The sequence below is a fragment of the Mobula hypostoma genome, chromosome 3 (assembly GCF_963921235.1).
Source record: "Mobula hypostoma chromosome 3, sMobHyp1.1, whole genome shotgun sequence".
NCBI classification, from domain to species: Eukaryota; Metazoa; Chordata; class Chondrichthyes; order Myliobatiformes; family Myliobatidae; genus Mobula; species Mobula hypostoma.
The window spans coordinates 185,938,482-185,963,660 of record NC_086099.1 but is presented as its reverse complement, the minus strand read 5'-3'; the positions used below and the strand labels follow the sequence as shown (position 1 = coordinate 185,963,660).

Genomic DNA, 25,179 nt, shown 5'->3' with positions numbered 1-25,179 from the left:
TCCATAGATGCTGCCTGGCCCGCTGAGATTCTCCAGAATTTTGTGTAAAATGATAGTTAAGAGTCTGTTGGAAGGAACAGAATATGCAAACATCAACAGTATTTAGAGTCAGAGAAGCAAAAAAAAAGGATCTTTAATGAAGTGAACATCTGTAATAAGATAGATAAATTAAAGACACAAACTGAAATAGAACTCTCCAGAAATATCCATTATAGAGGAAGAATTGCAAAGCGACCAAGTTCTAAAATTAAATATTCCAAGATAACTAACTGTTAGAAATGAGAAAAGGTTTGCCTGGATACAGGTATAGTCAGTCTGGGTGGAGTAAGGAAACAGCAGTGACTGGGATTGGAAACTGGAACATCCGTTGAAGACCTCAGTGGTCATAGGGAGGACAGATAAACTCCAAGCAGTCAGTACCCAAACAGTCAGTACATGGCCTCGTCTACTGCCACAATGAGGCCACACTCAGGTTGGAGGAGCAACACCTTATATTCCACCCAAGTAACCTCCAACATGATGGCATGAACATCTATTTCTCAAAATTCCAGTAATTGTCCCCCCTACCCCTTCACAATTCCCATTCCTGTCTACCTCTCTCACCTTATCTCCTTACCTGCCCATCACCTCCCTCTGGTGCTGCTCCCCCTTCCCTTTCTTCCATGGTCTTCTGTCCTCTCCTATCAGATCCCCCCCCCCACCACTTCTCCAACCCTTTATCTCTTTCACCAATCAACTTCCCAGCTTTTTACTTCACCTCTTCCCCCTCTCCCAGTTGCACCCATCACCTGCCAGCCTTGTACCTCTTCCTGCCCTCTCCCCACCTTCATAGTATGACTCGTTCTCTCTTCCTTTCCAGTCTTGATGAAGGGTCTCGGTCCAAAATGTCGACTGTTTACTCTCTTTTTTTTTATGGATGCTGCCTGGCCTGCAGAGTTCCTCCAGCATTTTGTGTGTGTTGCTTTTGATCTCCAGCATCTGCAGATTTTCGCGTTTGAGAGTACCAAAGATCAGTCTCGTTCATGAGTTACTGGACATGTGAGACAAATGTACTACCTTGAAGAGATATTGAAGATGATTTACCTACAGTGCTCCTGTGCTACCTGTTTCCATGCCCGGACACTTTTTCCACTTAGTTTTGTACTTTAGAGTGACACTGTAAAGTACACGGGTGTTTTTTTTTTAGATATTTTAACTAATGTATGTTTCATACCTTCATACTTTATCTTTGTCTAGATTTAAGTTACTGATTTCACCTTGAATTTGGTCATGTTCAATCCTGATTGATCGCAAGAACACACATTATCGAGGGGTCAGCAGTGGAAGGAGTGAGCAGCTTCAAGTTTCTGAATGTGAACATCTCAATTGCCACTATCCTGGGTCCAACTTATTGATGCAATCACAAAGGCGGCATATACGGCCGTATATAAAGTGGCTATATTTCATTCAAAGTTTGAAGACATTTGATACATCAGCAAAAACTACAGCAAATTTCTGCAGATGTACCGTGGAGAGTGTTCAGACTGGTTGTATCACTGCCTGGAATGAAGTTACAATGCAGAGTCGAGAAAAGTTGCAGAAGGTAGTAGACTCAGCTTGTTCCACCATGGGCACAAGCCTCCCACCATCGTGGACACCTTCAGAAGGTGAGCATCCATCATTAAGGACCTTCACAATCTTGCACATGCCTTCCTCTCATTAGTACCATTCGGTGGGTGGCACATAGCCTGGAAACGTACACTCAGCATTTGAGGGACAGCGTCTTTCCCTCCACCACTTGTTTTCTGATTGTTCCATGAACGCTACCTTACTTTTTCACTCTCATTTTGCACTTATAAAAATATTTCTGATTGTAACTTAACAGTAATTTTTTTATGAATTGCATCTGCAAAACAACAAATTTCAAAACATTTGTCAGTGATAATAAACTTGATCCTATTATAAAATTCTCATGCATCGATCACCTCCCTCAGGGCGAGCTATCCTTTGCTCAGATAGTTACACAAAAATGGTGTGTTACTTGTAGATTTTTCAACATGCTGATCTAGTAATCCACTTCTTCATGCAATTATTTTATCCTCTGGACTTTTATTGCTAATTTGTTTTGTCCAGTATATACATAGACTAAAGTCAAATGTGATTCCTGCTTTACCCTTTTAACATGCACTTCTAATTTCCAGATTTGTATCATATCTTACATTACGGTGACTCATGTGCAGGGGAGGGCCTATAAACAACTCCCAACCACTGGTTAATTGCCACTGAGAATTACTCCTTGTTGAAGTAGTTCAGACAGAATCAGAGCGTTGTTAATGTCTATGAGAGATAGAACATGTAACAGAAAAAGAAGTGGAATTACTGGATGGCTCTGAGAGCCAGCCAAGACTCAATGAGCCAGATGGTCTCCTTTATCACAATGATGAGGGAAAACCAATACCAGAATGCAGAATAAAGTAATAGGAAGAAATACCAATATATCCCCAGGACTAAATGCTCTGCATTCCAAGGTTTTGGATATGGAGATTATGAATCCACTGATTATTATCTTCTAAAATTCCATGGATTCGGGAATGATTATCCCAGTCTGTAAGATAGCAAATATAACCCACATTTTAAGGTAGGGAGAGAGTAAACTAGGAACTGCCAGTTCATTCGTCTGACATTAGCAGCAGCAAAAATATTGAAATCCATTATTAACTTTGTAGCACCAGGGCACTTAGGAAAGAAATAGAAGGGCTGGGCAGAGCCAACAGGAATTTATTTTGGAAAATTATATTTTACTATTCTTTTTTTAGATTTGAGGGTAGTTGATATGACAACAAGCAAGCTGCTTTCGCCCGGATTATGTCAAGTTTTGTGAGAATTATTACAGCTACATTCATGCGGGCAAGTGGAGAGTTTACCATCACATTCTTGATTTATGCCTTGGAAAGGACTTGAATTATTGAGAGGAGCAAAATAACCATTAATATTTGATTGCAGAAGAAACTTCTTCATCCAGAGAGTGAAGAAGATTTGGAATTTAGTGCTCAAGAGGCCTGCAATTGCTGTGTAAGTTTAATGGAACAGTACAGCACAGGACAGGCTCCTCAGCCCACAACATTGTGCAACCTAAACCAATTCCACCATCAACTTAATCCTTCCCTCCAAGACAAACCATCCCCTCAATTTTTTCTTGCATCCATGTGCTTATCCAAGAGTATTTTAAAAGTCTTATTGTATCAGCCTCTATCACCACCCCCGGGTGGTGCGTTTCAGACACCCACAACTCTCTGTGTACAATACCTACCTCTGAACTTTCCCCAACTCATTTTAAATGCATGCCTTTGGCATTGACCATTACTGCCTGGGAAAAAAAGGTGCTGGCTCTCCGTTCTATCTATATCTGTCATAATCTTATACACCTCAGTCAAGTCACCTCTCATCCTCCGTTGCTCCAAAACCAAAAGTCCCATCTCCCTCAACTTTTGCACAGAAGAAATGTTCTCCAATCCGGACAGCATCCCAGTAAATCACCTCTGAACCATTTCTAAAGCTTCCATATCCGTCTTATAATGAAGCAATCAAAACTAAGCACAATACTCCATGTATGGTCTAACCAGAGTTTTACAGAGCTGCACATGACCACACAATTTTGGAACTCAATTCCCACACCAATGAAGGCCAAAACTCGATACACCCTATCAACTTGCATGACAACTTTGCAGAATCAATGGATGTGAACCAATGATCTCTATTTTCCTTCAAACTGCTAAGAATCCTGCCATTAACCGTATTGATCACCTTGGGTTTTCCTTAATCTGACTTGCCAAGGCATTCTCATGTCCCATTCTAGTTCTTCTAAGTCCTTTCTTAAATGCTCTTCTGGATACCCAATTATTCACAATGGCCCTGTCTGATTTTTGCTTCTTAAAACTTTAAGAATGCTTAATCTTGACAAAATGGTCCATCCCTCTTTTCAACCCTCTTCTCTACCATCCTTTCTCAGTCTTAATGGGACAAACCTATCCAGAATCCTATGCATGTGGTCCCTAAGCAACCTCCACATTTCTGCCCATCATTTCATTGTGAAGATCTGTTCTCAATTTACACACACAGGTTTCTGCCTAATAACAACGTAATTAGCCCTTTCACCAATTATATACTTTCCCATGTCGTCTGCTCTTGCCCTGGTCCACGGCGATGTTCAAGGAGCTGTGGTTGCTATCTCCAAATGCTCATCCACCGAGAGGTCTGTTGCCTGACCGGATTTATTGCCTAGCACAAGATCCACCAGGGCCCTCCTCGAGTTGATACGCCCACATACTGTGTTAGCAACCCTTCCTCAATGCACCTAACAAATTCTGCCCCATCTAAAGCTCTTGCACGAAGGAGGTGTCAATCAATATTAGAAAACGTGAAGTTTCCCAGGAGAAAAACCCTGTTGCTTTTGCACCTTTCCAAATCCTGCCTTCCGATCTGCTTCTCAGTGTCCTAACGGTTACTGGGGTGGGGACAGGGGACTACATAATACTCCCAATAGGGTAACTGCTCCCCATCCTGTTTCTGACCTCCCCCAATGACTCAGTAGATATTCCCTCCATGATATCCTCCCTTTCTGCAGCTGTAATATTATCCCTCATGAGCAATGCAACTTCCCATCTCCCCCACCTTTCCCCTTTACCTCCCTCCCTTATCCTTTTGGAAACATATACACCCCAGAACATCAAGCAAGCAATCCTGACCTTGCAATAGCCCAGTTTCTCTAATGGCCACAGCATCATAATTCCATGCACAGATCCATGCTCCAAGTTCATCCCTCTTATTGTTAATACTTTTTACATTTCAATCCATCCAATTGACTTAATTGAAGGATCCTGATGAAGGGTCTCGGCCCAAAATATTGACTGTACACTTTTCCATAGATGTTGCCCGGCCTGCTGAGTTCCTTCAGCTCTCTGTGTGTGTTGCTTGGATTTCCAGCATATGCAGATTTTCTCTTGTTTGCAGGAAGTTGTTTATGTCCTACCCACTGCATATCCTTCCTCACAATCTCTCTGCACATTGCATCTACTTTTATGACAAATGCTCCATCCTTTGTCCTAACAATCTCGTTCCCATCCCCCGCCACCTAGTTTGAAACCTCTCCCACAGCTCTAGCAAATATGCCCACAAAGACATTGACCCCACTCGACAGAAGTCAACAGATTTTTAATATTCAGAGCAGCAAGAGATAAGAGGATACTGCAGGAATAGGATATAGAGGGAAAAGATGCCACAATGTTATTGAAAGGCAAAGCAGGCACGAGAGGCCTACACCTGTTTATTGCATTCAAAATGTATCTAAATCCCGTAATTTTGCTTGGAAGCCTGTGATGCTTAAAGTTTGCAAAAACCCTCTTTCATTTCTTATCATTTGGAAATTGGCAAGCCAGACCAATATCCAACTGCAAATACCTGTCAAGCTAATGAACAACAAGTCATCTTTGCTATAGAAATTGGTTTCAATAAATGTACACGTCCTTGGTCTTCAAAGAACTGGGCTGATAAGGAGTTAATGTGATGAGGCCAGATGTGAATCATAATGCAGGTTCAATTACAGTCAAGAATTGAAAGTCAAGAGTAATAGCTGTTCAGAGTCTTCCCTTCTCAAAGAAATCATCAAGATATCGCTTCAGCACAAAGTCACATTTTTTTTGAATAATCGTATTATTGAATTGAGGCAAGTCCAGCTTACCAACTGGCTCAGAACCTGAGGGAAACTGAATACCTAGCCCAGCCAACAAATCTGAAACTCATACAAATCTCTACCCACAACTACTAACCACCATCATTTCCAAGAGGCACAGAATCATCTCAGTGTAAACAGTCTCTTCCAAGAACAGCAACAATGCTGACAGCATTCAAAATATTTTCCACACTATGTCAAAAAATTAGGCAACAGATGGACTTTATAAACTCGAAAAAGCTTGTTGAGTTAAAAATATCTTCTTAATACCCGTCAATCCAAGAACTTCTGTGCAGGGGTGCGGTGGTAGCCAGAGCGCACCCAGCACATCTTTAAGAAGAAAGCCAAAATAAACAAGCTAATTAATTAGGTGCCACCTGGCACGTAAATGTCGGCCCAGATCAGAGGCGATTGCCGATTTCACTTGCCCTACGCGATGTTCACTCCTCTTTCCAGGGCGCTGGAGCCTTTAGCTGTTCCATTGTTTGGTCAATTTAAACGCCAGCCCAGACAGTCTGAAAAGACAGGGCTGTCAGGATCGAGGTGACATGTTGAATCTGCACAAACTTCTAATAAAGTATAGGCGCTGCCGTGCTTTCTTTGTAATGACAATTACGTGCTGGTCCCAGGACAGATCCTCTGACACTTTTCAGAGAGAGAAATGTCGATCCTTAGTGCTGAAGAATTTAAAGTTATTGACCCTCTCCACCTCAGTTCCTCTAATGAAGACTGGCTTCTGGGCGGCACCTAATTAACTAGCTTGTTTATTTTGGCTTTTTTCTTTAAGATGTGCTGGGTGCACTCTGGCTACCGCTGCACCCCTGCTTGTGTGGAAAATGTTGAAACATAGAAATAACCTACATACACAAAACGCTGGAGGAACTGAGCAGGTCAGGCAGCACCAATAGAGAGAAACAAATTGTCAATATTTCAGCCTGAGACCCATCATCACAAATTCTTCATCCTGATGAAATGGTCTCAACCCAAAACATCGACTGTTTATTCCTCTCCATGTATGCTCTTGACCTGCTGAGTTCCTCCGCATTTGGTGTGTGTTGCTCTGGATTTCCAGAATCTGTGGAATCTCTTCTGTTTATAGAAGTTATCGCTTAAGCAGATCATATGGGCCCATGAGCCTGTTGTTTTTTAATAAGATCATGGCTGCTCTAAGTTTGAAATTGACTCTACTTTCCCTCCTATTCTTGTGACTTTCAAGTTCCTAATGAATCGTAAGGTCCATTCATATGGCTCTAAGTATATTCAATAAACACAGAAATATATAAATCTACAGCACATTACAAGCCCTTTGGCCCACAATGTGCCGACCTTGTAACCTACTCTAGAAACTGCCTAGAATTTCCCTACCACATAGCCCTCTAGTTTTCTAAGCTCTCTGTACTTATTTAAGAGTCTCTTAAAAGACTCTATTGTACCTGTCTCCACCACTGTCACCAGCAGTGCATTCCACGCACCCACCACTCTCTGTGTGAAAAACTTACCTCTGACATTCCCTTTGTACCTACTTCCAAGCACCTTAAAACTATGCCCCCTCATGTTAGCCATTTCGGCCCTGGGAAAAAGCCTCTGACTATCCACATGATCAATGCCTTTCATCTTATACACCTCTATCAGGTCACCTCTCATCCTCTATTACTCCAAGGAGAAAAGGCCAAATTCACTCAACCTGTTCTCATAAGTCATACTCTCCAATCCAGGCAACATCTTTTCAAATCTCTTACTAGCTCTTCTTAGTCCTGATGAAGGGTCTCGGCCCGAAACCTCGACTGTACCTCTTCCTAGAGATGCTGCCTGGCCTGCTGCGTTCACCAGCAACTTTGATGTGTGTTGCTTGAGCATCTGCATCTCCAGCATCTGCAGATTTCCTCGTGTTAACATCCTTGTAAATCTCTTCTGCACTGTCTCTATAGTATCCACATTCTTCCTGTAATAAGGTGACCAGAACGGAACACAGTATTCCAAATGGGGTCTAACTAAGGTGTAGCGTTACCGCACGGCTCTTGAACTCAAGGCCAACACACTATGCACCTTCATAACAACAATGTCGACCTGAGCAGCAACTTTGAGTGTCCTATGGACATGGACTCCAAGGTCTCACTGATCCTCCACACCGCCATAGAGTCTTACCATTAATATTATATTCTGTCTTTAAATTTGACCTACCGAAATGAAACACTTCACACTTATCTGGATTGAACTCCATCTGCCACTTCTCAGACCAGTTCTGCGTCCTATCGATGTCGCGCTGTAACCTCTGACAACTTTCCAGACTATCCACAACACCCCCAACTTTTGTGTCATCAGCAAATTTACTAACCTACATTTTTACTTCCACATTCTGGTCGTTTATAAAAAATCACAGAGGAAGGTTCCCAAATCAGATCCCTGTGGAACACCACTGATCATTGTCCTCCATGCAGAATGCCAACAATCCTCAACCGTCCTTTGCCTTCTGTGGGAAAGCCAATTCTGGATCCACAAAGCAAGATCTCCTGTCATCCCATACCTTCTTACTTTCTGAATGAGCCTCACATGGGGAACCTCATCAAATGCCTTACTGAAATCCATATACACTACATCCACTGCTCTGCCTTCATCAATGAGTTTTATTATATCTGCAGAGTACTCTAGAACTATGAACCTCTAAGAGTTAAAATTCTTAGGGAATAAATTCTTCCTGCTATCTCCCTTAACAGAGTGACCCATTTTATGAAACTAGGATTTAGCTTCTATACTACCCTGCCTTCTCGCCATACCTATGATGCCCTGACTGATCAGGAAAATATCAACTTCCGCCTTGAATGTACGCATGGACTTGGTCTCCACCGCAGTCTGTGGCAGAGCAATAGAGGACTCAGCACCGATCCCTGCAGCACCCCACTAGTCACTGGCCTCCTGTCAGAGAGGCAACCGTCTACTACAACTTTCTGGCTTCTCACGCAAAGCCGAGGTCAAATCCAATTTACTTCCTTATCTTGAATGCCGAGTGACTGAACCTCCTTGCAGAACCTTGTCAAAGGCCTTGCTAATGCCCATTCTGACAACATCCACTGCCTTGCTTTTTGACTTTCCTGGTATCTTCCTCAAAAATATCTATAAGATTGGTTAGACACAACCTACCAAGCACAAAGCAATGTTGACTATTGCTAATGAGTCTCTGTCTATCCATGTACTCATATATCCCGTCCCTTAGAGTACCTTCCACTGACTTCCCCACAACTGATGTCAGCCTCGCTGAAGCATCAAAACTTCAACTCACCACTTTAACACTGGCCCACTCACACAATGGCCACTCCTCTTAAACCTAAATTCTTTTCATTGGATCTTGCCAAGTGATTATGTGCAATCCAATGTCTCCTCAGGAACTGTGGCATTTCTTCTTAATTTTGCGATTCACACTCTAAAACACCAAAATACCTCTGTATTTCAGTCATTTCATTTTGATTATAATCTACCTTTTGAATATTATACCTTATATACTCATCCTTTCCCACATTAAACTTCATTTACCAACCTTACAACCCTTCCTCAATGTGTCAATATCCTACCGCAGAGTCACAAAAACCCTTCCATCATTGTCCTTCCATCTACACTTGTGTCACCAGCAGACGTGGAACCCTTATATTCTGCACTCTCCTCCAGTCCAGAGAAAACTGCGATTGTTTCCTTCAGAGGAAAGGAGATTGAGGAGAGAATTAATTAAGATGCTTTGCTGTGAAAAGTCTAAACTAAGTCAATAGAAAGGCCCATTTGGTTTGGCTGAGAAGCTGACATCTGGTATCCATGGACTTGTTAGTTCACAGGAGGACTGGATGGGAAGAAAACTAAAATGTAGTTTGCTCAAGGAGTTGTGGGGATCTGGCCTTGTCTGAAAGAGAGAGGGAGACATTTAGAGATACACAGGTGAACAAATGAAAAACCAAAAACTACAAGGTTAATTACAGGGAAGGAATTACAGAGTGTAAACAGTTTAATTTTGCTGGCCTGGATATGATGGGACAAATGGCCTCCTACTGTGCTGTAAATTTCATTGAGCTTGTGAACTGCTTGTACACCTGCCAGTAAGGATATTCTCAAATGATTCATATCTATATAAAACCAAATAAAATGTTATGAACTGCTGCAATCACAGCTCTTCGAAACACAATTGCAAGTAGAATTCACTTTCAGCAACCTTGTTAACTTTCAAAGTGCACAAAAAATGAAATTCTTTGGCATTTCTATTTACAATCTATTATAAAGCAGAATTGCAGACTTTACAGAATTTCTCAGTTGGTGGTGAAGCAACAATGTTGTTCTGGCACTCGCTCTGTAGAGAAATTGGAATCTGAATTACATAAGGGGATAAAAGAACATTTTCTTCAGTTTATTTAGCATTAGCCTAGGATGTATGTAACAGAGAGAATGAAATATTCAAAACAAGATTCTCAGCTGCCAAGACCAACTCAGGGATCTGGCTGACTCTTCTGTAGTGGATAATTCATCATGGGTGAAAAGGTAAATGAAAATGAGAGTGCAATACAGTGGAAGTGCAAGGTCTATCTTACCCAATGATCGGTCCTTTGTCTGATTGGTTGATCGAACAACTGGGAGGCTGGCACGCAAGCGGGTTCCTCGGTTAAAAAGATGCGATGCTTCCGGCTCTGCCATTGCGTCAAAGGAATCCGCAGATGCAACTGAGAGGTGCTCAGCCTGCTCCCCGACACCAGGCTGGGAAGTTCTTAAATGCTTTGGGCTTCTGCTCTGCAAGAAGGAATACAGGATTCTTCTTTAAAATTAGGACAAGTTAGTTCATTAAAGATACTTCTGTAACCATAAGACAAACTTGGAAGCTAAGCAAGCACAATCTGTTTACACCATGCATTCTCAGAAGGTGCAGCACATTGCGTTAATTTACTTGCAGCAAAACTCATTCCAGTGGAGGTTAACCTCTGGCTTTGCACAATAATAATCTGCATGATAAACTGCAGAAGTACTACAGCCACCTGATGAGCAAAGGTACATATTGTGTCTGTAAAAAGATCTTTAGGCTTTAATCACATAATCAATTAGTCACTGATGTTGAATTTTTCACTGTTTTGGATGAATTGTATTAGCCATAAAAGAATCTCAAATTCATGCAAAGAACAGGACAAAATGATGTACAATATCCCTAAGCAACTCTGGGCTATTCTTTCACGCAGAATGATCAGCTACATTACATTCAGGCATCTCATAAGAAAACCTGGTAAAAAGGAGGCTTGCAAGTTGTACAACAGACTGTAATTATTTCTTACTTTTCCATCACCTTTCGGCTTCTCATCTGCCTCAGGTAAGTTAGGCAACATGGAAAAGATTACAACAGGAATATTTTCCAACTATAGCGAAGAACATGGAAATGAAGGGATGTGGGAGCAGGATCAGTACATGTTCCTAAATTCCTCTGTCTCCATTTGAAATGGAAAGAGACATCCAGATGGTATGTTGTGGACATCACTGAGTCATGGCTGAAAGGAGATCATAGTTGGAGCTTAACATCCAAGGATACATATTGTAGCAAAAGGACAGGCAGGTAGGCAGAGGGGGAAGGGTGGCTCTGTTGGTAAAAATGAAAAAAAAAACTTAAAGAAATGACAGAATTGGAAGATGTAGAACCCTTGTAGGTAGTGTTAAGAAACTACAAGGGTAAAATACCTTGATAGGAGTTATATACAGGCTTCTGAACAGTAGCCTGGATGTAGGCTACAAATTAAAATGGGAGATAGAAAAAACATATCAAAATGACAATATTAAAATGATAATGGGAGATTTCAATATGCAGGTTGATTGGGAAAATTAGGTTGGTGCTGGATTCCAAGAGAGAATTTGTAGAATGCCTACAAGATGGCTTTTTTCAGAGCAGCTTGTGGTTGAGCCCACTAAGGAAAAGGCTATACTGAAATGGGTGTGGTATAATGAACCATATTTTATTAGGGAGCTTAAGGTAAAGGAAACCTTAGGAGACAGTGATCATAATATGAGGGACTTCACCCTGCAATTTGAGAGGGAGAAGCTAAAGTCAGATGTATCCGTATTACAATGGACAAAAGAGAATTATGGAGGCATGAGAGAGGAGCTGGCCAAAGTTGATGAGGAAAAGACACTAGCAAGAATGATAGCAAAACAGCAATGGCTGGAATTTCTGGGAAAAATTCAGAAGAAACAGGATAGATACATCGCAAGGAAGAATTCGTAATGCAACAGTAGCTGACAAGGGAAGTCAAAAACAGCATAAAAGTAGAAGAGTATCATAGAGCAAAAAATAGTGGGAAGTTAGAGCATTGAGAAACTATAAAAGCCATAAGGGGTGAAAAGATTAAATATGAATGTAAGCTAGCCAATAATATCAAAGAAGACTCCAAAAGTTTTTTCAGATATATAAAGATTTAAATAGAGGCATGAGTGGATATCAGACTGCTGGAAAATGATGCTGGAGAGGTACTAATGGGGGACAAGGAAATGGGGGATAAACTAAATGAGTATTTTTCATCCTCTTTGACTGTGGAAGACACGAGCAGTATGCTAGAAGTTTGAGTGTGTCAGAGGGCAGAAGTGAGTGCATTTGCTATTACCAGGGAGAAGGTACTTGGCAAGCTGATAGGTCTGAAGGTAGGGAAGTTACTTGCACCAGATGGACTACACCCCATGGTTCTGAAAAAGGTAGCTGAAGAGACTGTAGAGACATTGGTAATAATCTTAGAAGAATCACTAGATTCTGGGATGGTTCCAGAGGACTGGAAAACTGCAAATGCCACTCTACTTTTCAAGAAGGCAGAGAGGCAGAAGAAAGAAAATTTTAGGCTAGTTAGCCTGACCTCAGTGGTTGGGAAGATGTTGGAATCGATTGATAAGGATGAGATATCAGGGTACTAGGAGGTACATGATAAAATAGGCCAAAGTCCACATAGTTTCTTTAAAGGAAAATGTAGCCTTATAAATCTGTTGGAATTCTTGAGGAAATAACAAGCAGAATAGACAAAGTAGAGTCAGTAGTCGTTGTTTACTTGGATTTTCAGAAGGCCTTTAACAAGATCCCGCACATGAGGCTGCAAACAAGATAAGAGACCATGGTATTACAGGAAAGATACTAGCATCGACAGAACACTGGCTGATTGACAGGAGGCCAAGAGTAGGAATAAAGCAAGATTTTTCGCCAGTCCTGACGAAGGGTCTCGGCCTGAAACATCGACTGCGCCTCTTCCTATAGATGCTGCCTGGCCTGCTGCGTTCACCAGCAACTTTGATGTATGTTGCTTGAATTTCCAGCATCTGCAGAATTCCTGTTGTTCAAGATTTTTCTTGTTGGTTGCCAGTGACTAGCGGATGCTCCATACGAGCCGATATTGAGACTGCTTGTTTTTAAGTTATATGTCAGTGACTTGGACGATGATTTCGTAACTTTGTGACCAAGTATGCGGATGATATGAAGATAGGTGGAGGGGGAGGTAGTGTTGAGGAAGCAAGGAGGCTGCAGAAGTATGGAGACAGATTAGGAGATTGGGCAAAGTGTTGGGAAGTGTATGAGCATGCACATTGGTAGAAGGAACAAAAGCTGTCAGAACAGTCAAAAAATTCAAACTCAGAGGTGCAAAGGGACTTGCGAGTCCTCGTGCAGGAGTCCCTAAAGGTTAACCTGGAGGTTGAGTCGGTGGTGAGGAAGGCAAATGCACTAGTAGCATTCATTTCGAGGGGCCTAGAATATAAAAGCAAGGACGTAATCTTGAGTCTTTGTAAGGCACTGGTGATTCCGCACTTGGGAGTATTGTGAGTAGTTTTGGGCCCCTTTCCCAAGAAAGGATGTGCTGACATTGGAGATAGTTCAGACTAGGTTCACAAAAATGATTCTGGGAATGAAACTGTGATCATTTGAGGATCATTTCAAGTGCCTGTACTCGCTGGAATTTAGAAGAATGGAGAAGATCTCATTGAAATCTATTGAATGTTTGAAAGCTCTACAGTCAATGTGGAAAGGGTGTTTGCTCAAGTGGGGGGGGGTGTCTAGGACCAGATGGCACAGCCTCAGAATAGATGGAAATCGACTTAGAATGTAGTTAAGGAGGAATTTCTTTAGCCAGAGGGTGGTGAACATGTGGAATTCTTTGCCACTGGTGGCTGTGGAGACCAGGTCATTGGGTATATTTAAAGCAGAGGTTGATAGGTTCTTGATTAGTCAAGGCATGAAAGGTTATGGGTAGAAGGCAGGAAAATGAGGTTAAGATGGAAAATGGATCAACCAGAATGACATGTTGGAACAGTCTCAATGGGCCAATTGTCCTAAATCTGCTACTATATCTTATGGTCCTATGGGTTTTTGGAATATATACGGTAGGACTTACTAGTCAAGAGCCCTGCTTCTACAAACCTCCGGTTGAGGAGTACCAATATATCTACAACATACTGTATATGTTTCACATTTTATATTTCCTTTATACTATAAATAACTATTACCATATGTGGGCAGGTGATCTTGGAAAGCAATATTTTATTAGATTACTGTGCAGATACCCTGCTCATTTTTACCTGGACCTTTAATTGTCTAATGACATTTTAATTAATCAACTGAATTGTATTAATCAACTTCTTGTTATTGTTGCACAGACCAGCATTTCGGACTCAAACCTGTTTTTCAGATTTATCATACAGAAACTGATTTTTATCTATCTCTTGCAATAACTTCATTCAAAACTACGCAGAAATGGCACGAACAGTGTTAATGACGTTTCATCAGGGTTTCAAAACAATATCAAGAGAACTCCCATGGAAATTCCAGGCAAGACCATTTATCTCACTGTGGATAAGATTCCTAATTTTCATTCAGGTCAGAAGCTAGATTTATTTATTACACCTAATTTAAGCCAAAGATTAGTGGCGTATTTTATAACTGACGCGTCATTGCTGTAAACATCAGGAACTCATGAATCCAATTATAAATTTCTTTTCTAACACTTGACAAAATGTTAATCAATCAAATTTTTTCTGCGGTCATCTGAGTCCAAGAGGTTAAATCAAAATGTCTATGAAATAAAATGCAGTAGTTCAAAATCAGAATTGCAGATTGCAAATATGGGTTTCAATTGCAATAAGGATTTGAAGGTGGCTGTGTGATAATTAAATTGACTTTTTGAATAGTTACTTTTTAAATACTATGAGGGACAAATAACCGAAGAACATTGAGATATTTTAAAATCATTGCAAAAATACTGCTGCTAAGAGAAGCGAATATCCTCAAAGAGCTCACATGCTCCTCAACAGTTTGAGAATTGTTACAAAAAGAGCCTTTTGGAATACTTGAGCCACACTTGTCATTGAGTCACACCATTCCAGTTAGTAAATGAATAAATGCCAAAACAGAGAGCAGAATAATCTTCACAAGCATTCAATCATAAACTGAACTATCTCAAATCCATTTTATGATAGATAAGGGTATACTGACAAGATATTGTACAGGTGTGGTGAAGATCACCTGTATCTTTGGTACTAGTACCTAATTAACAGGAATCATCCTGGAAAATTTCTACGTTGACAAATGCTCAGACCCCATTTGGAACAGTTGTTCAAGACATCACAGATACAAACCAAAATTTTCAAACCAGTGCAGGTTAGGGTAACAATACATGCCATGCCATTGTTTTAAAATCAGTTTTAAAAATCAAGGGTTCCAATTTATTTCAACAATTAGCAGTTATCAACAGATCCACTCAGGCAAGTAGAGCCAGTTCCAGTGCAAAATGTGCCAGTCAAACTTGCATTAGTTGAGAAGCTGCACAAAGCTCTGGCCTATCAATCAAGAAGAATAAGCACAGTTCACTGTGGAAAAGAAAGAGATCAAGGTACTAACTCTCTGAGACAATTCAATTTTCATCAAGAACCTTTGCATGTCAAGCTCAGACTGAAGGGACTCCAACATGCATTGCAAAGTCTGTGATTGGCAGAAAAAAAAAGAAAGTGAAGATAATTCAGAAAAATATGTTCCACCTGAACTAGGAAATCTGTAATAGATGAAAAACAAATGTGAAATCATCAATGCAAACAACTGTTCTACAATGGCTTTGAGATTATACATATCAGTTATCCACTATCTAAGTTATTCTAAATATTTGCATTTGCGCAATGGCTCAATATGTTAAATTCTCCGCATACCATGGGTACATTGTTCATTAATTCAGCAAAGATACCAATAAAATCACAAGCATTCATAAAAGTATAAAATCGAACAAAGTAATGCAAATGCAAATGGTTCTCAAATGGTAATGCTACAGGCTGTGAGCAGATCATTCCCTGAGGTACATTCATACACACTATAAGAAATAGTTCAAAGCAAATGAGAATCAATAAATGCAAACACGAGGAATTCTGCAGATGCTGGAAATTCAATCAACACACATCAAAGTTGCTGGTGAATGCAGCAGGCCAGGCAGCATCTCTAGGAAGAGGTACAGTCGACGTTTCAGGCTGAGACCCTTCGTTAGGACTAACTGAAAGAAGAGCTAGTAAGAGATTTGAAGGTGGGAGGGGGAGGGGGAGATCCAAAATGATAGGAGAAGACGGGGGGGGGTGGAGGGGGATGGAGCCGACAGCTGGACAGAGTTGATTGGCAAAAGGGATATGAGAGGATCATGGGACAGGAGGCCCAGGGAGAAGGAAAAGGGGGAGGGGGGAACCCAGAGCATGCGCAAGGGGTGTAGTCAGAGGGAGAAAAAGGAGTGAGGGAGAAAGAAAGTGTGTATATAAATAAATAATGGATGGGGTGCGAGGGGGAGATGGGGCATTAGCAGAAGTTAGAGAAGTCAATGTTCATGCCATCAGGTTGGAGGCTACCCAGACGGAATACAAGGTGTTGTTCCTCCAACCTGAGTGTGGCTTCATCTTTGCAGTAGAGGAGGCCGTGGATAGACATATCAGAATGAGAAAGGGATGTGACCACACGTTTTAATTCCACATCCCATTCCCATTCTGATATGTCTCTCCACGGTCTCCTCTACTGTAAAGATGAAGCCACACTCGGGTTGGAGGAACAACACCTTATATTCCATCTGGGTAGCCTCCAACTTGATGGCATGAACATCGACTTCTCTAACTTCCGCTAATGCCCCACCTCCCCCTCGTACCCCATCTGTTACTTATTTTTATACACACATTCTTTCTCTCATTCTCCTTTTTCTCCCTCTGTCCCTCTGACTATACACCTTGCCCATCCGCTGGGTTCCCCCCCCCTCCCTTTTCCTTCTCCCTGGACCTCTCATATCCCTTTTGCCAATCACCTGTCCAGCTCTTGTCTCCATCCCTCCCCCTCCCATCTTCTCCTATCATTTTGGATCTCCCCCTCCCCCTTTCAAATCTCTTACTAGCTCTTCCTTCAGTCAGTCCTGACGAAGGGTCTCGGCCCGAAACGTCGACTGCACCTCTCCTAGAGATGCTGCCTGGCCTGCTGCGTCCACCAGCAACTTTGATGTGTGTTGCGAGAATCAATAAAACCAGATTCATCATTTAACCAAGTAATGATATCATCAGGCAGAAAGGGCAAAGAGATACACAGACCTTTGCACTATACTTAAGAGGCCCTCCATTGGTCGAGGCCAACCATGGATGTTGCATTCTAGCCGTACACGTGACACACAAGTCAGGGCACTACAATATAGAGAGCAAGCTACTGCCCCTCTCAGCACAGCTGATGAATCCAAAGGAACGGCAGAGACCAATAGAGTTTGGCAGCAGCAACGGCACAAGAGCTGCCAGTCAGCATTGAACTCAACATAGGACTGCCTTAGGGGCTCTAGCTCTGGATTTTTCCTCTGGGTCTACTCCTGAAGCTTTCCCCAAGGCAGTGGAGGTTTTGATATCGGAGTTTTCCTTCTCTTGGATGAGCTAACCACGGCTGACGAGCCCCATTTTCCTGAAGCAACTAGTTTTAAGGTGCAAGGAACATGGATTGCCCCTTCTCCTGTCAGTAGAATCGGCTTCGCCTGGCTTAGGAGCCAAGTCACATGTGAAGGCCAGGAGCTGGACTTGGTTGTCACGGGCTATTTAAGTCTCACACCATTGGGAGCATTTAATAGGTAGTGTGAGTTTATCCCCACTACGCCCCCCTCACCCAGCTCTGACATCCTTAAGGTTCCTGTACAGTACTGTTAAGGGAAATTTAATAAAGCTGAATAAGAAATTTTAGACAGATGTGCCTCTGCCTTCAGGAAGACTTTGCCGCACTACGGTAATAATGTTCTTCATAAAAACAAAAGACCATTCGCTTTCAAAAAAATAAATTTTACTTCATCATAGATTAATTAAAATTAAGATTTTGAAAGCACAAATAGAGTTTGTGTTAAAGTTTGCATGGAACTCCACAAAAGTCTATAATCTATCACATTGCAACATCACCCTTTGCAACGAGGGAAAGGCATCCAGTTCTGAATAACAGTGGTTATAACAAATAATTTACTCAACAGTAATTTACCTAAACCACACTGACGAGCTTTCATTGCTTAAGCCATGGTTTTATTGCTGATCCTCATGCCCTGAGTGAATAACGTTAGTTTATTGAAGAATAAAGAGTTAACTACATTAGTGTGAGAATGATGTCACAATTAAACCTATTTAAGAGGTGTTCACTCCTTAATGCCTTTACCTGCTAACTGCACTTAAGCATTTAAACTATTCCAAAAACAAATACCGGAAACACTCAAATTAGACAACACCTATAGAGACAGAAAAAGTGTTAACTATTCCTGATTAGTTGATCTCAGGACCAGGAAAAGTTAGCAATAAAGCAACTGTTAAGATGCATTGAAGACTGACGGTGGTTGGAGGAGAGGGGGGAGACAAAAGGAAAAAGTCAAGGGTATATGATAGGGCAGAAGGCAGGAGAGATTAAAATGACCAAAGGGGTGATGATATCGAATGCACAGTATAAAGGATTAATTATTTGCAACAAGGTAAGTATGGTGAAGTATTCGTTAATATAAACACTGAATGCTCAAAATAGGGCAGTTGGCATTGAGCATGCTTACATCTTTACTGTAAAAATTGACAACTTGGATAATGAAGAAATTGGGTCAATTACTTTATCTGCTGATCAGATGGTGCTGGCAAGGTATGGTGACACTTTGCAGACCAAACAAAGCTACCAACAATTCTACCAATTCCACTTTTTCTAGAATATGATCACTGCAATCCGTAGCCTGTAATTTGTTTTTGGGGGTTGTGCTTTTGAAGCGTCTGTACGACCTGGAGGATTTGCCGAACTGGACTTTCAAGATTGCAGGTACAGCTGCGGCAGCCATTGCTGAACTGGATGTTGGGCTGGATTGAAGCAGTGGGGCCCAGGCCCAAGGGCAAAAACTGAACTGATATTTAGCCAATTTAAGCACTGAGCCAGATTTAAAACATCAAGCATCAAGCTCAAGGGCGAAGGACGAACCAGTGTTCAGCTCACTGCTCGGTGAGCTAGGGCTTTACTCTTTGGAAAGGAGGAGGATGAGAAGAGACATGATAGAGGTGTACAAGATAATAAGAGGAATAGATAGAGTGGATAGCCAGCACCTCTTCCCCAGGGCACCACTGCTCAATACAAGAGGACATGGCTTTAAGGTAAGGGGTGGCAAGTTCAAGGGAGATATTAGAGGAAGGTTTTTTACTCAGAGAGTGGTTGGTGCATGGAATGCACTGCCTGAGTCAGTGGTGGAGGCAGATACACTAGTGAAGTTTAAGAGACTACTAGACCGGTATATGGAGGAATTTAAGGTGGGAGGGTTATATGGGAGGCAGGGTTTGAGGGTCGGCACAACACTGTGGGCCAAAGGGCCTGCAACGTGCTGTACTGTTCTATGTTCCATGAGGCTTTACTCACCTTAGCGCTGAACTGGCTTTGTGGCTGTCACCTGAAACCATTAGCACTTGCCTTAGTGCTGAACTGACACTGCAGTTGTGGCCTGCAACCATTGGCACTTGTCAGCGCTGAACTGGCTCTGTGGCTGTGGCCTGCACCTATTCGCACATTGGATCAGCTGCAGCGCTGAACTAGCTCCCTGTTTGTAGACTCACTTTCAGAGATTCTTCGGTTCATGTTCTGTGTGCTTTTTTGGTTCGCTTTTTCTCAATTGCTTACACAATTTGTTCTTTGTATTGCACAGTCGATGTTTAACAGAATTTGTTGTGTGGGTTCTATGGTGTTTCTTTGTTTTGTGGCTGTCTGCAAGAAGATGAATCTCGAGGTTGCATATTGTATGCATACTTTGATAATAAATGTACTTTGAACTTCGAACAATCCTTCAGATGCTGCAGCAATTAATCTGTCTTCCAGGCATGTTCTTACATCAAGAGATCACAACTTATTGAAGTGCGTAAAGTGTAACGGTGGGTCTGCACCATGAAAGACTGATCAAACAAAATCAATAATAGGGGCTACAGACTGTTAAGAAGTTCCTGTACCGAACAAATGCCTGATGTCTGGACCAAGACCGGAATAATTGGAAAGACTGAAAACTACTGTGAAAGCACTCAAATGATGTAGAATGTGCATTATTACAATATCAGTGACCAATAAAATATTCTATCAGAAAACTAAAGCATTAATTTTTCCCTATTCTTTTTATTCAAATCATTAAGGTATAAATAATACATACATTTGGAAAAAAAAGAAAAATGATCATTTCTAAAACTGTTGAGTTTGCACTACAACAGATGTGCATTTATTAACGTCAAATTGATATTGATGAATAAACAAACAACTTCACACTGAGATTGCAAATTCATTATTTCAAACTGGCAAGCTGCCAACTCAGAGAAGCCTTCGCAGTCAATGGGAATGCTAACGAATACAAATGCAGTAACTACAGAAGCGAAATCAGAACACAGCCTGGAGATTTACAATAGGTTCTCCGCAGTCTGGAAGGCATAAAAATGGATTGAGTAAGCGCTGAGAGGTTTGAGTAGCGGTGGGGGGGGGGCTGCAGGGGGAACTGGAGCATTTTCAGCTTCTGCCTAAGAAGGGCATAAAGGCAGCACCAGGAAGCATGAATTATTTTCAGGTTCTGGTAACCAGCTAACGTGAACGGTAATGAGCTCATAAGAGGCAGCTCATCATAATCATGGGCTAGAAATGTCAGGCCAGTAAGTTACAATTACGAGGATGGATTAGGGAAAATGCTGAAGTTGTTGCTTCTGGCTTCTAAAATTTCACCATCATAGCATCATCTCTCCAAAACAATAAATAAATCTATGTTTTGTTTTATTTGTAGCATTCTTTGGTGGTGCTTTTAGAACGATTTATTATTTAATGCAGATAGGCAGATTATGCAAGGTGGAATCTACCCCAATGGCCTTGAAAATTAAAAATCATTCCAAAAACATACAACACTCCAATCTGAATACACAAGCTTGCCATTTTTGTACACAAGTACATACATGTGATGTAATGAGACCATGGTGCATGTGAAATGTTTGTTACTCTTTTTATATTTTCTCCTTCTGGTAAACAAATTTCTCTGCCCTCCCCTTCCTCTATTCCCCATTCTGACCTTTTACTTCTTCTTACCTGCCTATTACTTTCCCCCAGGTCCCCTCCTCCCTCCCTTTCTCCTGTGGTCCACCCTCCTCTCCTATCAGATTCTTTCATGACCTTTCCCCTCCCACTCAGCTTCACCTATCACCTTCCAGGTAGCCGTTCCCCTCCCCCCACCATTTTATTCTGGCATCTTCCCCCTTCCTTCTCGGTCCTGAAGAAGGGTCTCGGCCCAAAACATCAACTGTTCATTCTTTTCCATAGATACTGTCTGACCTGCTGAGTTCCTCCAGCATTTTGTGTGTGTGTGTTGCATCTGCAGACTTTCTTGTGTTAGTCTTTTAGAGTATTTCCCATGTTTTTAAATTCCATGTCAGCTCAGATTTATCTACTGCAGTACTCACCGGGTCAACAATAATTATATACGCACTATTTCACAATACATTACTATTGGCCACGAGGTTAGTAAAGAACAGGAGAAAATGAACAAATAAAATGTAGCAACGCCTGAAGAAAAAGAAAACGCATGATTTAGAAGTGACCGGGACTACAAAATTCCAAAGACGATGTCAAGTTATATTGCTGGAAAATCAGAACTCTACATTCAGAGAAGATAAAATGCACCCACATGATGGTGATTCAGAAGCCCTGTGTCTAAACACTTTGCAACAGCAACATAAAAGGCAAATGCAGATGGAGGTAGTGCGAAAACCAGATGTTTATAACTGGAGAAAGCACAGGAGAGTTTGATGCAGCAGAGCCATAGTGCAGAAGCAAATCATAAAACACAAGAGATTCTGCAGAGGCGGGAAATCCAGAGCAACACGCACAAAATGTGTCTATGGAGAGGAATAAACCATTGACATTCCAGGCCGAGACCCTTCATCAGGACTGGAATAAAGTGGGGGGAAGGGAAGGCATACAAGATGGCAGGTGATAGATGAAACCAGGTGGATGGGGCGGTGGGTGGGTGGGAGAGGGAATGAAGTAAGAAACTGGGAGGTGATAGGAAGAAGAAGTAAAGGGCTGAAGAAGGAGGAATCTGATAGGAGAGGAGTGTAGATCGTGCGAGAAAGGGAGGAAAGAGCTGCACGAGAGGGAGGTGAATAGGCAGGTGTGGAAAAGCGAAGGGGTAAAAGGAGAGCCAAATGCTCTGGTTTGCCTTCTGCAACACCAAGATGTGAGGGTTCATCAGTTAATGGGCCATGGTAAATTGCCTCTATTCGGAGTAGGTGAGTGGTAGATTGTGGCTATAGAGTAGATAGGGTGTTGATGGGAATGTGGAGAGAATAAAATGGGAACAACAGGAATTCTGCAGATGCTGGAAATTCAAGCAACATACATCAAAGTTACTGGTGAACGCAGCAGGCCAAGCAGCATCTATAGGAAGAGGTGCAGTCGACGTTTCAGGCCGAGACCCTTCCTCAGGACTAACTGAAGGAAGAGTGAGTAAGGGATTTGAAAGCTGGAGGGGGAGGGGGAGATGCAAAATGATAGGAGAAGACAGGAGGGGGAGGGATAGAGCCGAGAGCTGGACAGGTGATAGGCAAAAGGGGATACGAGAGGATCATGGGACAGGAGGTCCGGGAAGAAAGACAGGGGGGGGTGACCCAGAGGATGGGCAAGAGGTATATTCAGAGGGACAGAGGGAGAAAAAGGAGAGTGAGAGAAAGAATGTGTGCATAAAAATGAGTAACAGATGGGGTACGAGGGGGAGGTGGGGCCTTAGCGGAAGTTACAGAAGTCGATGTTCATGCCATCAGGTTGGAGGCTACCCAGACGGAATATAAGGTGTTGTTCCTCCAACCTGAGTGTGGCTTCATCTTTACAGTAGAGGAGGCCATGGATAGACATGTCAGAATGGGAATGGGATGTGGAATTAAAATGTGTGGCCACTGGGAGATCCTGCTTTCTCTGGCGGACAGAGCGTAGATGTTCAGCAAAGCGGTCTCCCAGTCTGCGTCGGGTCTCACCAATATATAAAAGGCCACATCGGGAGCACCGGACGCAGTATATCACCCCATTCGACTCACAGGTGAAGTGATGCCTCACCTGGAAGGACTGTTTGGGGCCCTGAATTGTGGTAAGGGAGGAAGTGTAAGGGCATGTGTAGCACTTGTTTCGCTTACACGGATAAGTGCCAGGAGGGAGATCAGTGGGGAGGGATGGGGGGGACGAATGGACAAGGGAGTTGTGTAGGGAGCGATCCCTGCGGAATGCAGAGAGAGGAGGGGAGGGAAAGATGTGCTTAGTGGTGGGATCCCGTTGGAGGTGGCGGAAGTTACGGAGAATAATATGTTGGACCCGGAGGCTGGTGGGGTGGTAGGTGAGGACCAGGGGAACCCTATTCCTAGTGGGGTGGTGGGAGGATGGAGTGAGAGCAGATGTACGTGAAATGGGGGAGATGCGTTTAAGAGCAGAGTTGATAGTGGAGGAAGGGAAGCCCCTTTCTTTAAAAAATGAAGACATCTCCCTCGTCCTAGAATGAAAAGCCTCATCCTGAGAGCAGATGCGGCGGAGACGGAGGAATTGCGAGAAGTGGATGGCATTTTTGCAAGAGACAGGGTGAGAAGAGGAATAGTCCAGATAGCTGTGAGAGTCAGTAGGCTTATAGTAGACATCAGTGGATAAGCTGTCTCCAGAGACAGAGACAGAAAGATCTAGAAAGGGGAGGGAGGTGTCGGAAATGGACCAGGTAAACTTGAGGGCAGGGTGAAAGTTGGAGGCAAAGTTAATAAAGTCAATGAGTTCTGCATGCGTGCAGGAAGCAGCGCCAATGCAGTCGTCGATGTAGCGAAGGAAAAGTGGGGGACAGATACCAGAATAGGCACGGAACATGGATTGTTCCACAAACCCAACAAAAAGGCAGGCATAGCTAGGACCCATACGGGTGCCCATAGCTACAGCTTTAGTTTGGAGGAAATGGGAGGAGCAAAAGGAGAAATTATTAAGAGTAAGGACTAATTCCGCTAGACGGAGCAGAGTGGTGGTAGAGGGGAACTGATTAGGTCTGGAATCCAAAAAGAAGCGTAGAGCTTTGAGACCTTCCTGATGGGGGATGGAAGTATATAAGGACTGGACATCCATGGTGAAAATAAAGCGGTGGGGGCCAGGGAACTTAAAATCATCAAAAAGTTTAAGAGCGTGAGAAGTGTCACGAACATAGGTCGGAAGGGATTGAACAAGGGGTGATAAAACAGTGTCGAGGTATGCAGAAACGAGTTTGGTGGGGCAGGAGCAAGCTGAGACAATAGGTCGGCCAGGACAGGCAGGTTTGTGGATCTTGGATAGGAGGTAGAAACGGGAAGTGCGGGGTGTGGGAACTATAAGGTTGGTAGCAGTGGATGGGAGATCCCCTGAGCGGATAAAGTCGGTGATAGTGTGGGAGACAATGGCCTGGTGCTCCTTAGTGGGGTCACGATCGAGGGGTAAATAAGAGGAGGCATCCGCGAGTTGTCGCTGTGCCTCAGCAAGGTAGAGGTCAGTACGCCAGACTACAACAGCACCCCCCTTATCAACGGGTTTAATAATAAGGTTAGGATTAGTGCGGAGGGAGTGGAGAGCAGAGCGTTCCGAAGGAGTGAGGTTGGAATGGGGACAAGGTGCGGTGAAGTCGAGACGGTTGATGTCCCGTCGGCAGTTGGCAATAAAGAGATCCAGAGCAGGCAGAAGACCAGAGCGGGGTGTCCATGAAGAAGAGGATAAAATGGGACTAGTTTAAGGCTGGTAAAAATGGGTATTGATGGTTGACACAGACTCAGTGGTCTGAAGTGACTTTTTCTGTTCTGTATGACCCTGAGAATCCAATGGAAGTTCAGTTATTGAGTGTATTTAAAACAGAGATCATCATGAATCAAGCAATGAGTAAGGTAGGGAAATGGTAGTGAGGATAAGATCAGCCATGATCTAGTTGAATTGTAAAATAGGCTCAAAGGCCTTT

The 25,179-nt window shown here is 42.6% G+C and overlaps 1 protein-coding gene across 8 annotated transcripts in view; it reads right to left on the bottom strand.

Moving 5' to 3' along the window:
- LOC134344445 (sickle tail protein-like) overlaps positions 1–25,179 on the bottom strand; it is a 706,462-nt gene that overhangs the window by 201,968 nt on the left and 479,315 nt on the right. For 5 of the 8 annotated variants that reach the window (XM_063044243.1, XM_063044246.1, XM_063044247.1 and 2 more), the window contains one exon: positions 10,273–10,468. In XM_063044243.1, the coding sequence (XP_062900313.1) occupies positions 10,273–10,468 (196 nt within the window). Of the gene's footprint in view, positions 1–10,272; positions 10,469–15,581; positions 15,663–25,179 lie in introns of all 8 variants that reach the window. The other 3 variants (XM_063044242.1, XM_063044244.1, XM_063044249.1) reach the window with 2 other exon arrangements.